General features: G+C 42.0%; 2 protein-coding genes across 2 annotated transcripts; both read left to right on the forward strand.

Moving 5' to 3' along the window:
• The first annotated feature begins 4843 nt into the window (after positions 1-4843).
• Positions 4844-6022, forward strand: LOC108831158 (uncharacterized). Its single transcript, XM_018604719.2, has one exon. It carries the CDS (start codon positions 4844-4846, stop codon positions 6020-6022), a length of 1179 nt encoding a protein of 392 aa, XP_018460221.2.
• A 304-nt stretch (positions 6023-6326) lies between these two features.
• LOC108816806 (uncharacterized) lies at positions 6327-12462 on the forward strand. The gene is made up of 6 exons (XM_056991477.1): positions 6327-6855; positions 6981-8558; positions 8663-9386; positions 9847-10115; positions 10224-10408; positions 12238-12462. The coding sequence occupies exons 1-6, from the start codon at positions 6327-6329 to the stop codon at positions 12460-12462; spliced, it is 3510 nt and encodes a 1169-aa protein (XP_056847457.1).
• Positions 12463-14937: the final 2475 nt, after the last annotated feature.

Consider the following 14937-nt stretch of genomic DNA (forward strand, 5'->3'; position numbering starts at 1 on the left):
ATCATTGCAAATATTTGAGACAACTTCTAAGATTTGGTTTTCAATAATATTTTTATCGACAAATATAATGAGGACTGAACTATAATTATTGAAACATTCAATAATATTACCGGCCGATAAAAATGTGATTACTATATTTGTCGACTATTCAGTCATATATATATATAATTTAACTCAATAGTCCACAAAAATATTAATCACATCTTTATTGGCAGGTGGTTATTCTTTCTGTTTTTTTACTTCATAAATCTATATATATTCTCTATGTTCATCGATAGAGAAACTTCCGATGTCGACCTCTTGAGCCTAACCCAGGAAGAGGGCGAGCCCCTCCGAGAATTCATGAGCCGTTTCAAACTGATCATGGCGAAGGTTAGCGGAATCAGCGGCAAAGTCGCCATTGACGCGCTTAGGAAGGCGCTCTGGTACAAGTCGAAGTTCAGAAACTGGATAACACTCGAAAAGCCTCACACGATCCAGGACCCTATCCACAAAGCTTCAGTTTAAATAATGATTAAAGAAGAGACTAAAGTCTTGTCGCAAAAACATAAGATGGCAAGGAACTCTTCGAAAGACGTGGATCCGAAGTCAAAGAAGAAAACCTCTCGTAACGACAAGTACGTCCATCATGAGGGGGAAGAACTCCAAGGCGCGCACAACTACGCGATCAATCCGGAGCAGGGCAGAATTTCGGGGAATACGTGGAACCGTAACCAGAGTTACGACAAAAATGTCTACTGCGAGTTCCATCAGACCGAAGGTCACTCCACGGCTAACTGCAAAGTCGTAGGGGCAAGGCTGGCCGCGAAGCTGCTTGCTGGAGAACTCTCTGGAGTAACCAGCATCAAGGATCTAATCCTCGACTCCGACCGTCCGCCAAAAACCAATAAGAATCCTCCCGCGGAAAACTCGTCACCGAGAAATCTGGCGGGGGATAAACACCAAAGAAGACCAGACGATAGGGGGAACGATAACTCCCGCAGAAGGGTGAACATGATCATGGGAGGATCCCAGTACTGCAAGGACTCGGTCTCGGCCATGAAAGGCTACCAACGGAAAGCCGAGTCAACTGTGAAGTATCCCCCACGGTCTCCTCCTAGAGACGGACGGAACACCTCGATCACATTCACGGAAGAAGAGGCTTGCGGAATCGACCAGCCTCACTGCGACCCCTTGGTCATCGATCTCGGAATAAGAGACCTCGAGGTCGGAAGAATACTCATCGACACCGGAAGTACAATAAACGTAATCTTCCGCGACACCCTGAATCGGATGAACATGGAGCTCGGAGAAATCACCCTGGTGCCAAAACCGCTCACGGGTTTCTCCGGACAAACGTCCATGACCCTAGGATCTATTCAGCTACCCGCATGGCAAAAAACATCATCAGGATAGTTGACTTCGCGGTAGTAGATAGCCCAGCTATTTACAATGCAATCATGGGAACTCCATGGCTAAACGCCATGAAGGCCGTTCCTTCAACTTATCACCTAGGCGTCAAATTTCCAACCAGGACTGGAATCGCCGCAATCTGGGGTTGTCAAAAACAGTCGTGACTTTGTTTCCTAGCGGAACATAAGTTAAGACAGATAACGACGACCTCCACGGTTAAACCTAAGCGAACTCAGCCTTCCGCCGAAGATACGCCGTCAAAGGGCACATCCACATCTCCCGCGAAAGCAGATTCGGAAATCGGCACCATCCCCGACTCCGAAAATAAAATCACTACTCAACGGGAAGAGAAAAATCCCAAGGAAAACATCGACCCTGCGACTAAAGCGGTCGACGAAAAACTAACCGTCGAGTAAACACACTTGCGGCACAAACAAAACTACGAGATGGCTTGATCCTCAAAAGAGGTACGTAGGTAGCTCGTTGAAACCCGGCGAGATCAGCTATTCTGCTCACCAAAAAGGGGGGGGAGTGGGTACGTATACTCGTATACATCCCACAAAAAGTCAAAAACCCTGCACTTGTATTTGAAATTTTCAAAAAAATTTTATAATTTTTTTTTGTCGATCTATCGATTCTTAACTCATAAACATTCCGGAAAACGAAAATCGTATCCTCAAGGAACGCGAGACGTCACAGTTTCCCTGAAGATATCTAAAATCGTATCATCCATCAAAATAGTCCGTTCGCGACTTTAAACATTTCATCATAATAGTCTTTTCGCGACTTTAAACATCCATAAAAACAGTCCGTCCGCGACTTTAAAAACAAAATCAAACCCGTCGATTGGCCCCGATGGGTAAACATAGAAACATTTCACTTAAACAAATTCGTAGTCAGATCTTTTTACAGATCCTCTTACATCCGACCAGGATACCATAGCGCGCTATTCAAGAAAACCGAAATTTCGTCTCGCACTTCGCAAAGGAAGTAGCTCGATTCGTACACAGACAAATCATATAAGCCGATAACACTTCACAGATTTTATAACGGTACGAATCAGGTTAAAATCACAAACAGGCAAAACGGAAGCCGATCAGTCATCGCATAGCCTTAAAAGCTGAGAGTAAACCTAGGTCTTGCCCTAAGCCCAGCCTTGCTGGCACTTAACATCTCATGGACATAGTATCGAGATCCCAAAACATGTCTCTTATCGCTTACACCTAAGACACTCACTAAAAAGTAGCATACGGACCGAGCGACGAATTAAGAGTTAGAATACGAAGTGACTACTCGCATTCTACCCTCTACACTTGTCGAAAGTATAAATCAGATCATAAAACAAAATTTTCAAAAAATTTACTTCATATTTATAAAAAGCCGCAAAAGACGGTAGGGATTCGAAGCCACAAACGGCCAGTCCCGAAATACATAAAACTTACGCGACCTACTACGGTTGCGGCATAAATAGATAAACGGCCACACTTGGCCACGCAGATACAAAAATAAGGGAAATCGTTTTCCCGACACAATTAATAGAGGATAAAATCGTCCGACGACGAAGTTCCTAACTCCGTCGGATAAGTCGCCTCGACTTCGCCTCCATCCGCTTCAGTCGTGACCTCCACCGTATCGGGAGAAACCGGGATCGGCTCCCAGAGTCCCCAAATCCTCTCTTCGATGGGAGGTATAAGCGACTCGGCATGAGCGTTGTCCTTCATGCCACTCTGCATAAGGCTCAACTCCTCCTTGTAAACATAATCCCTCTGTTGAGTCCTCGAGAGAGTTCCAACCGATCCGCGACACTCGCGAAAATCACCCACCGCAATGTCGGCTGCCCGGAGATTGTGATACTCCTCTTGGAATCGCACCGCCCGACTCTGAATCTCGGTAGCAATCTCCCATTTGGCTTGCCTCCTCGCTCGGCGAATCTCCGTGGCATTGTCGGCGGCCGCCCTCAAATTCCGCTCCAAGGTTTCCACCTGGAGTCGCGCAAAGTCCTTCGCGTTCTTCTCCGCTTTGAAACACCAGATCCTCGCTTCTCTTTCGCTATCCACCAACGCCGAGCTGAGGTTGTTCATCGCCTGCGGAATTCGAAAAAAGAATTTTTATTTTTACAAAGATAAAGATACGTTCGGATAAATTAAGGGTGCGAGAAGAAGGAAGGACCGACCCCGTTGACTATGCGAGAAGTCTCCGCGACTATTTCGGGCCTCTCCGTTTCGTCCATGACAGGAGGTGGGTTGGGATGGTCGAGAAGACCGGCAAAGAAGTCGTCAAAGTTTGGGATTGGTGCGTCGCTCGAGGCACTTCCATCGGCAAACCCGAGAATCGGATCCCATCCCGGAAGTTGAAAATCATCAACGGGGAAGTCATGATCCTCAACCTCGGTGCCTTTGTCTTTGGACGGCAACCCAGGCGATCTCTCAACCGGAACGCGCTCCGGAAGACGCTCAACGGGAGAGAAATCTATGTCGCCTTCCGCCTCGAAATTGGGGTGGACCAATCTGATCGCTTTCTGAACCCTCCTACGGGTGAAACTGGTCCACCAATGGTCGCTGCTCCTAAGCGCATCTCTCACCTCAATAATATCCCTAGGCCAGGGATGGTTCACACTAATGTGTGGCAGGGGATTCGGAACAGTCCGGAACATTGGGATGAACTCTTACTCGACGGACGCAGCATTGAGTCGAACGTAAAAGAAAAATTGTTTCCAATGGTTAAAATTGGAAACAGGTCCTCTAACCACCAGCATCATGGTACGAGGAGTCAATCGTCAGGAGGCCGACTCCCGATTGTGTTGCACCCGTAAAAGTGCCTCAAAGTGATCGGCAGTGAGGGATAAGCCGCGCTCGTAACTTAGAATTACGAGACCAATGAGGATCTCGAAACTCGTAGGGCTCAGCTGGTTTAAAGAAACCTGGAAACGGTCCAGCACGCGGATGATAATCTCAGGAATCGGGAACCAAAGACGACAACGCGTCAATACGGTCTCATAGCACGTAAAATAGCCTTCCGGAGGATGGTCGGCGTCCTCTCCGCGCTTAGGAATCCGGAACTCGACTGCCTCCGGAACCCCGGCAAACTCTCGAAGCTTCTCGAGGAAAGTTTTGGTAGTCTTGCTCGGCATATTGGCCCCCACTCTCCGAGTTCGCGAGATCGGGAACTTTTCCTCCCCGGGAGCATTGATTTGATCGCTGCTCGCCTTCCAGTACGCATCGCACTCAGCTGCATTCGGAGGAAAATCGAACTCGACCTTCGGAACAATGAACTCCTCTTCCTGATTGCAATCGGGAGAAGGAGTCGTGGGAGTCTTCTTCTTAGAAGATTTCTTTCCGCCTCTAAACAACTTTAACATCTTTGTGAAGGATTCTCTATCTAAAAATTTTTTTATTTCTTGGAAGGATTCTTTCTCAAAGAAAGTCTTATGAAATATGGGTGAGTAAAAAAAATGAGACGAAAAAAGGCGATTGAAAAGGCGAAACAACAACGGTTACTTTTCCTGCAAATTCTCACCACAATCTTCGTGGTTGAAGTTAATTCTGATGACAGGGGTGGCAGTTTTCACAGATTGGTGCCCACGATGTCCAATATCTCCATAAAGGAAACCACTTTCCTTTGTGATGCAGCGGTTCAGAAGAAGTTACAGAGAAATAACTTCTATAAAGTCTGTTTGCAACGAACAGAACTTTATTCGTTTCTCTCTAATTATCTTGCAAATCTACTGTTCTTCTACTGGAGATTTAGGATTTCTCTGCGATTCATGGCAGACGGTATACGAAGAGCAATGCAAGATATCGATTTGGGTTTCAATAATGCTCCTTTTGTTCTCCCGGCCGAAGTAGTTCGGCAAGCGGCTGAGGAGAATAGCTTCATCCTCATTGGCAGACCAGTGATGCCAAGGCGTCAGAACCTTCGTGCGATTGTCGCTACAATGCCTCGTAATTGGGGTTTTGAAGGGATTGTTCGCGGTCGAGTCACTGAAGGAAGGAGATTTCAATTTGTGTTTCCCTCGGAGGAGGCTTTGGAGACTGTTCTTCGTAGAGGACCATGGGCCTATGCGGAGAGGATGCTGGTGTTACAGCGGTGGACGCCGTTGATGGATATGGAGTTACTCAACTTTATTCCTTTTTGGATACAAGATCGTGGGATCCCCTTCCAGTACATGAACCGTGAAGTCATTGTGAACATTGCAAGGCTCATGGGTCAGTACATCCAAATGGATTACAATGAGGAAGTGGGAGGAAGACAAGAGTTTGTGAGGATCAGACTCAACTGGAATGTTGCGCATCCTGTTTGCTTCCAACAACATTTCCGATTCACACTGGGCGTTAACACTCTCCTTCGGTTCAGATTTGAGCGATTGAGAGGTTTCTGCGAGGAATGTGGCATGCTCACTCATGATTCAGGAGCGTGTATCATCAACAATGGGGGCATGGAGCAAGGTGGAGGTGATGATGATGGCGACAATGATCAGGATGATGATGCGCCAGCACCAAATCACGGTGTGATTATTGAGGAAATTCACGAAGAGGAGGCAATGGAAGAGGAAGTTGTGGCTGATCCAGTTCAAAAAGAGTATGGGAACACAGAGGTTATGGAGACAGAGGCAGATGATGAAGAATTATGAGTGGTAATGCTAATCCTACAATGTTTGCTGAGGAAAACAACAATGAGGAGATGTATAATCCCATTGATCCTTTTGGGATCCGTCGAGAGGAAGAGGCAGGAGCTAAAAGGAAGGATTGGTTGCGTGATGCTGATGATAAGGTTGCAAGATTTGAGTGTCAGGCAAGAGGCAAATCAAGTGGAACTACGGGTGTTAAGAGACAGAGAAGCAATGTGAGTCTGCTTCGAGGGGTTGAAAGCAATGAGCCGGTTGACAATGTGGATAATCTGAGAGGCGCGGTGGGCCCAGAACCACCTCTACCGCCATGAGGACACTTGCTTGGAACTGTCGAGGTCTGGGCATTGACTCGACAGTTCGACGCCTCAAAGAGATAAATAGGAAATATCTCTTGGACATCATATGCCTGTCTGAAACGAAACAACAAGATGACTACATCCGAGACATTGGAGCTCAACTTGGTCTTTTCCCTTCTGTTATTGTAACGCCTCAGGGTACTGGTGGTGGGTTGGTTATTTTCACTAGGCAGCATGTACATCTTTCTGTTCTTTGTCAGTCTTCTAATCTTATCGATTGTAATGTTCAGTTAAATGGATTTCAGTTTAATTATTCCTTTGTGTATGGACATCCTAATCCTTCATTGCGACATTACACATGGGAGAAACTAGAAAGACTGAGCCTTAACAGAAGGAATCAACCGTGGTTCATACGTGGAGATTTTAATGAAATCTTGGGAAATCATGAGAAGAGTGGTGGTAGGATCAGACCTGAAGTCTCTTTTCAGAATTTTCGACAGATGATTAGAGTTTGTGATTTCACAGATATTAAAACTGTGGGTAATCGTTTCTCTTGGGCTGGAAAAAGAGGAACACATTTAGTACAATGTTGTTTAGATCGTGGGATGGCTAACAGTCGATGGATGGATTTGTTTCCTGCTTCAGTAACTGAATTTTGGAGATAGGTGACTCTGACCATCGCCCTTTAGTGACTTTCATTTCTGCAGAACAAGAAGTGCCTCGTCGTTTCTTCAGGTTTGACAGCAGAATGGTCAGTAAAGAAGGATTTCAGGAATCTGTTAAAAGAGGATGGAAAGGAATGGGACAGACTCAATTACTACAGATTCCATTAGTACACCGTTTAAGTAGATGCAGAAAGGAAATCTCTGTTTGGAAACAACACAACAGAAATAATGCGGCTGAAAAAATAGAGCTCTTTAGGAGACAGCTAGATCAAGCAGTGGTATCCCCAAGTAGTACTACACAAGAACAGAATGAAATCAAAAACAACTTACAACAAGCTTATTTGGAAGAAGAAATCTATTGGAAGCAGAAAAGCAGAGTTATGTGGTTAAGATCGGGTGACAGAAATACAAGTTATTTTCATGCTGTTACTAAGGCAAAGAGAATACGTAATACTCTTTCTACAATACAAGATGACAATGGAGTTGTTCATAGAGGTCAAAAAGAAATCTCCAATGTTGCGACAACATACTTTCACAAGTTATATAGATCTTCTCCAACGGATCAATGCCTCTATGACAGTATTTTTCAAGGTTTTGGAAAACGAGTAACGGATGCAATGAATCAGGATCTTGTACGACAAGTCACAGAAGATGAAGTTAGAGACGCTATCTTTGATATGGGACCTAATCGTGCACCAGGACCAGATGGGTTTTCAGCTGCCTTTTATCAGAGATTCTGGGAAGATATTAAAGAGGAACTGATGCAGGAGGTCTCCTCATTCTTTGATGGAGATGGACTAGATACGGCACATAATCATACGAATCTATGTTTGATTCCAAAAGTATACCCGCCAACAGGTATGACTGAGTTTCGACCTATTGCATTATGCAATGTCTCATATAAGGTCTTCTCCAAGATTCTAGTCAACCGGTTAAAACAACATCTAGGCTCTATCATCTCTGAAAACCAGAATGCTTTCATTCCAGGGAGAGTTATAACAGATAATATAGTTATAGCACATGAGGTTTTCCACAGTTTGAAAGCAAGAAAGAGGCAAGCTACTTCATATATGGCAGTAAAAACTGACATTACAAAAGCTTATGATAGATTGGAGTGGAAGTTTTTAGAGAAAACAATGAGCTACATGGGTTTTGATTCTAAATGGATAAGATGGATAATGACCTGCATCTCTACGGTTACTTTTTCGGTGCTTATCAATGGAACACCGGAGGGACATATTATACCTGAAAGAGGAATCAGACAAGGAGATCCTTTGTCTTCTTATCTATTTATATTATGTGCAGAAGTGCTCTCCCACATGATGAATAAAGCTATGGATGATCGTTCACTTTTGGGGATTAAGATAGCAGTTCAAGCACCTTCAGTTAATCACCTGCTATTTGCTGATGATTCCTTATTTTTCTCACTGGCTAATGTTAAAGCTGCTAAGAAGCTCAAGAAAATATTCACAGAATATGAAAGCATCTCTGGTCAAGCGATAAATCTGACCAAGTCTTCTATAACTTTTGGTGCAAAGGTTTGGTCAGAAGTGAAAACTCAAATGAGGAATGTATTGGGTATACATAACGAAGGAGGCATTGGAAAATACCTAGGTCTTCCTGAACAATTTGGAACTAAAAAGAGTGAGATGTTAAGTTTATTATTGAAAGGGTCCGGGCAGTCACACAAGGATGGAAACAGAGACATCTCTCTTTGGGAGGAAAGGAGATCATGCTTAAAGCAGTGGCTCAAGCGATGCCTATTTACTCTATGGGGGTGTTCAGATTACCAAAGGAGATTTGTGATGCGATTAGCAATATTCTAGCACAGTTTTGGTGGGGTAATGGTGACAAGAAAGGCTTACACTGGTATGCTTGGAAGAGAGTTTGTATTCCAAAACGAGAAGGTGGACTTGGTTTTAAAGATATTGAGCTCTTTAACCAAGCTTTATTAGGCAAACAAATATGGAGAATATTACAGCATCCTTCTTGTCTTATGGCTCGAATATTAAAGGCACGCTACTTTCCAGACTGCTGCATCTTAGAGGCTGGACCAAAAAAGAAAGCCTCTCATGGTTGGAAATTGATTCTCTATGGAAAAGAATTGATAAAAGTGGGTATGAGGTATGTTGTTGGTGATGGCTCGTTGATTATTACTTGGATAGATCCCTGGCTACCGGTTCATCCTCCTAGACCTCCAAGAGCAATTGGTGATGTTGATTTATCGTCTAAAGTAAGTCAATTGATTCTGACAGCAGGAAATAACTGGGATGAAGCCAAATTGCGGGACTTAATAGTTGATGAGGATGTCAACATCATCATGAAGATCAAGCTCAGCAGTGTGGCTGAACAAGATTTACTAGGATGGCACTACAATGAAAATGGGATTTACTCTGTTAAATCTGGGTATTGGTTGGCAACTCACCGACCAGAAGGAAACGTAGTCGCAGCCACATATGGAGAAGCTGAACTGAAGAGAAAAATTTGGAAGATAAACTCCCCATTGAAGATTCAACATTTTCTTTGGAAACTAAACTCAAGATGTCTGGCCACTGGAGCAAATCTCCGAAGAAGACATATCAATCCTGATTCAGTATGTAAACGTTGTGGAATAGAGGAGGAAACATAGAAGCATTTATTTTTTGAATGCCCTTATGCTAAAGAAGTTTGGAGAGCATCAGGAATATCTAACAATATCATCAATGGAGCTCATTATTCCTTGCAAGAGAAGATGGCTGAATGTCTGAAATGCTGTACATCTGCACAACTGTCTCATTTCCAAGATAAACCGATATGGATCTTGTGGAGATTGTGGAAAAGCCGGAATATACTGATATTTCAAAAAAAAGAAAATTCATTGGAGTAGGATACTTCAATATGCTAATGATGATGCAAAGGAATGGCAAAGTGTTGATAGATCACAAACGGGAAACTATCAACAAATCAGACCAGCAGAAAGACAGTACAATAATTCTTGGAGACGACCACCCAGTGGGAGAGTAAACTGTAATGTTGATGGGAGTTTTGTCAACAATAACCTAGAGGCAAAGGTTGGATTTATTATCCGAGGTGAACATGGCCACTATCGTGAAGCTGTCCAAGCGGTAGGGAAAAAAGTGCAGACTGCTTTTGAAAGTGAATTGCAGAGTGTGATTAGGGCACTTCAACATTGTTGGATACGAGGTTATACGAATGTGATGTTGGAAACAGATTGCAAAAAAGCAGTGTAAGTACTTACACAAGGAAAGCTACATTTTGGAGCTTATAATTGGATACGGGAGATACGTTGGTGGATGCGAAAGTTTGATGATATTACAATTACGTGGGTTCCAAGAAAGGCAAATCAAGTTGCAGATACTTTGGCGAAGGCACCTATTCCAAACAATAGTTTGTTTATCTTTTACTTTTATGTACCAAGGGTGATTACAGTTCCTCTACATGAGGATTATATACACTCACGTTAAAGTTTAATAAAACCAGTCGTTATAAAAAAAAAGAAATATGGGTGAGTAAAAATGAAAGAGTTACCCACTCTTTTATAAGCTTCAGGAATTACTATTCAAGTTTGGACTTTTGGATACATACTTGGCCTAAAATTTCGCCTAAACTCGCCAAACCATACGACAGAATCTCGCCAACCCGCGATTCTACCGCACTGGGGGGCTAACTGTTGGGGTCAAAATCGGACAAGGCAAAGTTGGCATCCAAATTTCCGTTAAAAATTATTTACTTAAGAATTTCTACGTTTTCGAGAAATGAAAACTTATACGAAAAACTTGCGGAAAAATCTTGTTTTAAGACAACGATTTCTTAATCAACGATTTAAGAAATCAACGATTTCTTAAAGCAACGATTTCTTAATCAACGACTTAAGAAATCGACGATTTCTTAATCAACGACTTAAGAAATCGTCGATTTCTTAATCAACGACTTAAGAAATCGACGATTTCTTAATCAACGACTTAGGAAATCGACGATTTCTTAATCAACGACTTAGGAAATCAATGATTTCTTAATCAACGACTTAAGAAATCAACGATTTAAGAAAGTAATGATTTCTTAAATCAGCGGTCCGATGTTATCAAAGGTCCAAACATCCGCAAACAAGCATCCTAAGAGCATCGTAGTCTCGCAATGGTTTCAGACGCCTGGACAATGGAGTTCAGTCGACGGCACAAACCCGATCGCGATGGCGATCGGGTCACGAATAAGAGCTCGGTTGCTACAGCGATCGGATCACGAGACCATGCTCGGTCGCTATAGCGACCGAGCTGCGATTACAGCTCGGTCGCTATAGCGACAGAGCTGCGGACAAAGTTCGGTCGCTATAGCGATCGAGCATTCGAACATCGATCGTTTTCCCAATAGTCCGAAGTCTTCCGAAATGACGATACGACGTAAAACTATGCATTCTCGACTATCCGTATAACAATTCTCCGCAAGCCACGACTAACACATTTCTTGATCTTTTTACGATTCTAATTTTATTTATCGTTTATCGTTGTGTTCTGATTGCTTGACGTGTGGTTTCTCAGAAATCCGGGACCTCAGGGAAATTAGGGTTTTCCTAGTTTCCTTATTTATACGAAATATTGACGGTGGGAATTTCGGTTCCCACAGTAATCAGAATTTTGTTTGGGAAGCGGAATTTTATTTTGGCAGTTGAATAAAAATATAAGAAATATATACATTTACTTACATCACCTAAAGAGTGAAACAAACTTGGCCTATTGGTATACCTTATTCCCCGTTTCCTCCCAGTCATCTCAGGTTCGAAGCCTTGTAAAAGTGTTTATATTTTTATTTTTTTCCCAAACAACATGATGTCATCGCAGTTACCGAAGAGTTTATTTTTAACTGCTTCAATAATCGAATGTTTTTTTCCAAACGATGTCATGGTAATCAAAGCGTCCTTTTTTTCCTATAAATACAAGGGACGGTATCAGATCTCTTATTCACTTCATAGTTCTGTTTCATCATTTTGCAATATAAGTTAGTTCTCAATTTTTCTCATTTTCTATTCAATATAAGTTTCGACTTTTCTCTATATCAGTTGTATCATATCATCATGGTTTCAATTTAACATCCTAGTTTCTCAATTGTTGCAGCATCAAGTTTGAATGGAAGGCTAAAAAAGATGATGAAGCGTCCTATAGAGGCGGTTTACGGATCAGATGCTGGTGAAGGTTAATCCAAAGGAAATGAGGAAACCGATGAGCACTACCGGGCTCTACTTCATTTGTCCAACGAACAAAAGCTTTCTGAAAATGAATGGAACGAGGCATCTAGCAAAGCAAATGTAATTGCTGCCCAGATTGAGTTGCTTGACGAGATTATCAAGGCTGATGGAAAGTTTGACTTCATGGCTGAGTTGGAGAAACTGAAGTTAGAGCACATGGAAGCAGAAGGAATGCTTGGTGATGTGAAGGTCATAGTTCCTGATTGGTTTAAGCTTGAGGAAAAGTGGATGTTGGATGAGTAATCTCATGTTATCATCTTCTACTTTGCACACCAAGTGTTTTTCTTATTTGTTTTCCCGTACACCTTAGTTAAAGTGTTGCACACCAAGTGTTTTCCCCTATTTGGTATATAGGGTAATGTTTGGTAGTATTATACTGTCTCTTGGTAATGTGATGTTTGATAGTATTATATAAACTAAAAACGTAGAAAGCTGCGCACCATATAAATATTTTATAGATAGTATGGTGTGCCGGAATTTTGCATACACAAGAAATGCAACATGATTATATTTTAAAGTTTCTCAATTATTGCATTGAGTTGAGCAATCTCATCTGCATTTTTCTTTGAGGCTTTGTCGATTTCGTCGATCTGATAACCAATGTGTGCAATCTCGCCGTCATTTTTCTGGGAAGCTTTGTCGATTCCATCGATCCGATATTCAAGGCCACCTAAGCTACGCATCCTGGATTCGTTGTCGCCTACTGTTGCCTTCAACGTCGGGTTTCGTCTTCAATAGCCTCGGTCCATTCTTTCTTTCTGTTGAAACCCGTCATTCTGGAAATAGTATTAAAAAATACCTTGAAGTCTTTGCAACCAAAGCCAAATAGTACATGGGAGATCACAACTTACCTTGAAATCTTTGCATACAAAGTATTTCTTCGGAATGGGTTCCGCTTCTGTAGAGATCTGAATGATTATCTGGCTTCCGCATGGACAACGTTCCGGAATCCCAAAGTCAGAGTCGTTATCTCCATATACGAGGTACCATCCGAGTCGCTGTAGCTGGGATCCGACATTTTGAGAGAAGTTTGAGCGAGCAGAGAAAGAGAGAAACAGAGATGAAATTAGGTCGAAGATGGAGAAACAAGAAAGGGTATGTATTTAAAATTTGTGAGCGTAGGTGTCACCAACAAACCGATTAACACTCATTTTATGGTCATTGTGCACTTGAATTCAAATTTAGAATTTGAGTAATTTCAAATTTGAAATAACCGACCCGATCCAAACCAAAAACCCGACCCGACCCAGGTTTTAAACCTCATTCTTTTCCCCAATTCGATTTCAGGGCTGATTGGGTTCATTTTTGTTGAAAGTGGAGAGAGAAAGAGAGAAAGAAACAAAGAGAGATGGAATTCGGTGGTAGAGAGCGCTATAAGGGAAATGGAAAGGGAAAGGGAAAGGCTAATGAAACCATTTTGCTTTGTCACTGTGGGCTGTCGGCGAAGTGTGCTCAAGCTTGGACATACAAAAATCCGGATCGAAGGTTCTACGGGTGTGTACGCTGGCAGGTAGAAGCTAATTTGTGTATATTGTATGTATTGTTGTGTTATTTTGTGGAATGGTATTCATTTCGTTTTTGTTTTAGACTCCACTTGATTGTGGGTTTTTTAAGTGGATCGATGAGGGAGAACCTTTCGGATGGCAAAAGCAAGATTTGATTGAAGCTAGAAACGAAATTTGGCAGAAAAAGAAGACTATAATGGAATTGAAGAAGATCATTTCGCAGCTAGAAAGTGAATTGGGGAAAAATGCAGATCTCGAAGAAGACTTCATAAACGGGTTTCTGAAGCTCTGATTTGTCCTCCAAGTGTGTATTTTGGTATCTCGCCATCTGTTGTAACCGTGTAGAACATTTGTAATGTTGGTGACAACATATGAGTCATAACCTTTGAATTAGTAATTTAAATTCAGACAATTTCGGTTGATATCGTCTAAGAACCAGAGGTAGAACCAACACAAGGTGTACAATTCGAAATCAAACTTCGTGACGGGAAAAGTACGTACACTTTATAACAAAATCGTATCGTGCACACTAACTCAATTTAAAATCATAAGTGGATACTGAATGTGGTAGTATTACATATTGTGTAAGTTAAGTATTGTATTTTTTTTCAATCGTACACCGCCGTAAAACCCCTGCACACCAAGTTAATATTTTGATCATAGTTCGTCAGTACAAACAAATGGTGCACACCAACTCAATTTAAAATCATAAGTGGATACTAAATGTGGTAGAATTACATATTGTGTAAGTTAAGTATTGTATTTTTACAAGCGTACATCGCCGTAAAACCGCTGCACACCAAGTTAATATTTTGATTATAGTTTGTCAGTAAATATTTCGGATAAATATTTTGGCAAATGAGAGGAAGTGAGGTCGAGGAAACAACATAAATCACAATACTGACAAATGATACTATTGAAATGACATAGGAGAAATACTAACAGATATTCCATAAATAATATTTAAAGGATTTGAGAAATCTGCCAGCAAATCCAAAATAACCTGCAGTTTTTGCAAGAACCTTGAAAGATTTCTGTGTAATCATGGTCATAAATGCACTTTGGTTTCTTGATTAAGCCATCATCTGGAAACTTGAAAGATTCCCCATATTTGTTCTGGTTCAGGTCTTCCGCTCCAACCTTTCTCAATTTCAACAGTCCCTTCCGATTGAAGGTCATGGTGATAGGCTGCAAACTGCTGAAACACTTTGCT

This window comes from Raphanus sativus, chromosome 7 (assembly GCF_000801105.2).
Source record: "Raphanus sativus cultivar WK10039 chromosome 7, ASM80110v3, whole genome shotgun sequence".
Lineage (NCBI taxonomy): Eukaryota > Viridiplantae > Streptophyta > Magnoliopsida > Brassicales > Brassicaceae > Raphanus > Raphanus sativus.

Coding starts and splice junctions, on each gene's coding strand:
- LOC108831158 (XM_018604719.2), top strand. CDS start 4,844: ATGAGACGAAAAAAGGCGATTGAAAAGGCGAAACAACAACGGTTACTT.
- LOC108816806 (XM_056991477.1), top strand. CDS start 6,327: ATGAGGACACTTGCTTGGAACTGTCGAGGTCTGGGCATTGACTCGACA. Junction 8,559..8,662: donor TCAAATGAGGAATGTATTGG/GTATACATAACG, acceptor GGGTCCGGGCAG/TCACACAAGGATGGAAACAG. Junction 10,116..10,223: donor AGTGCAGACTGCTTTTGAAA/GTGAATTGCAGA, acceptor TACTTACACAAG/GAAAGCTACATTTTGGAGCT.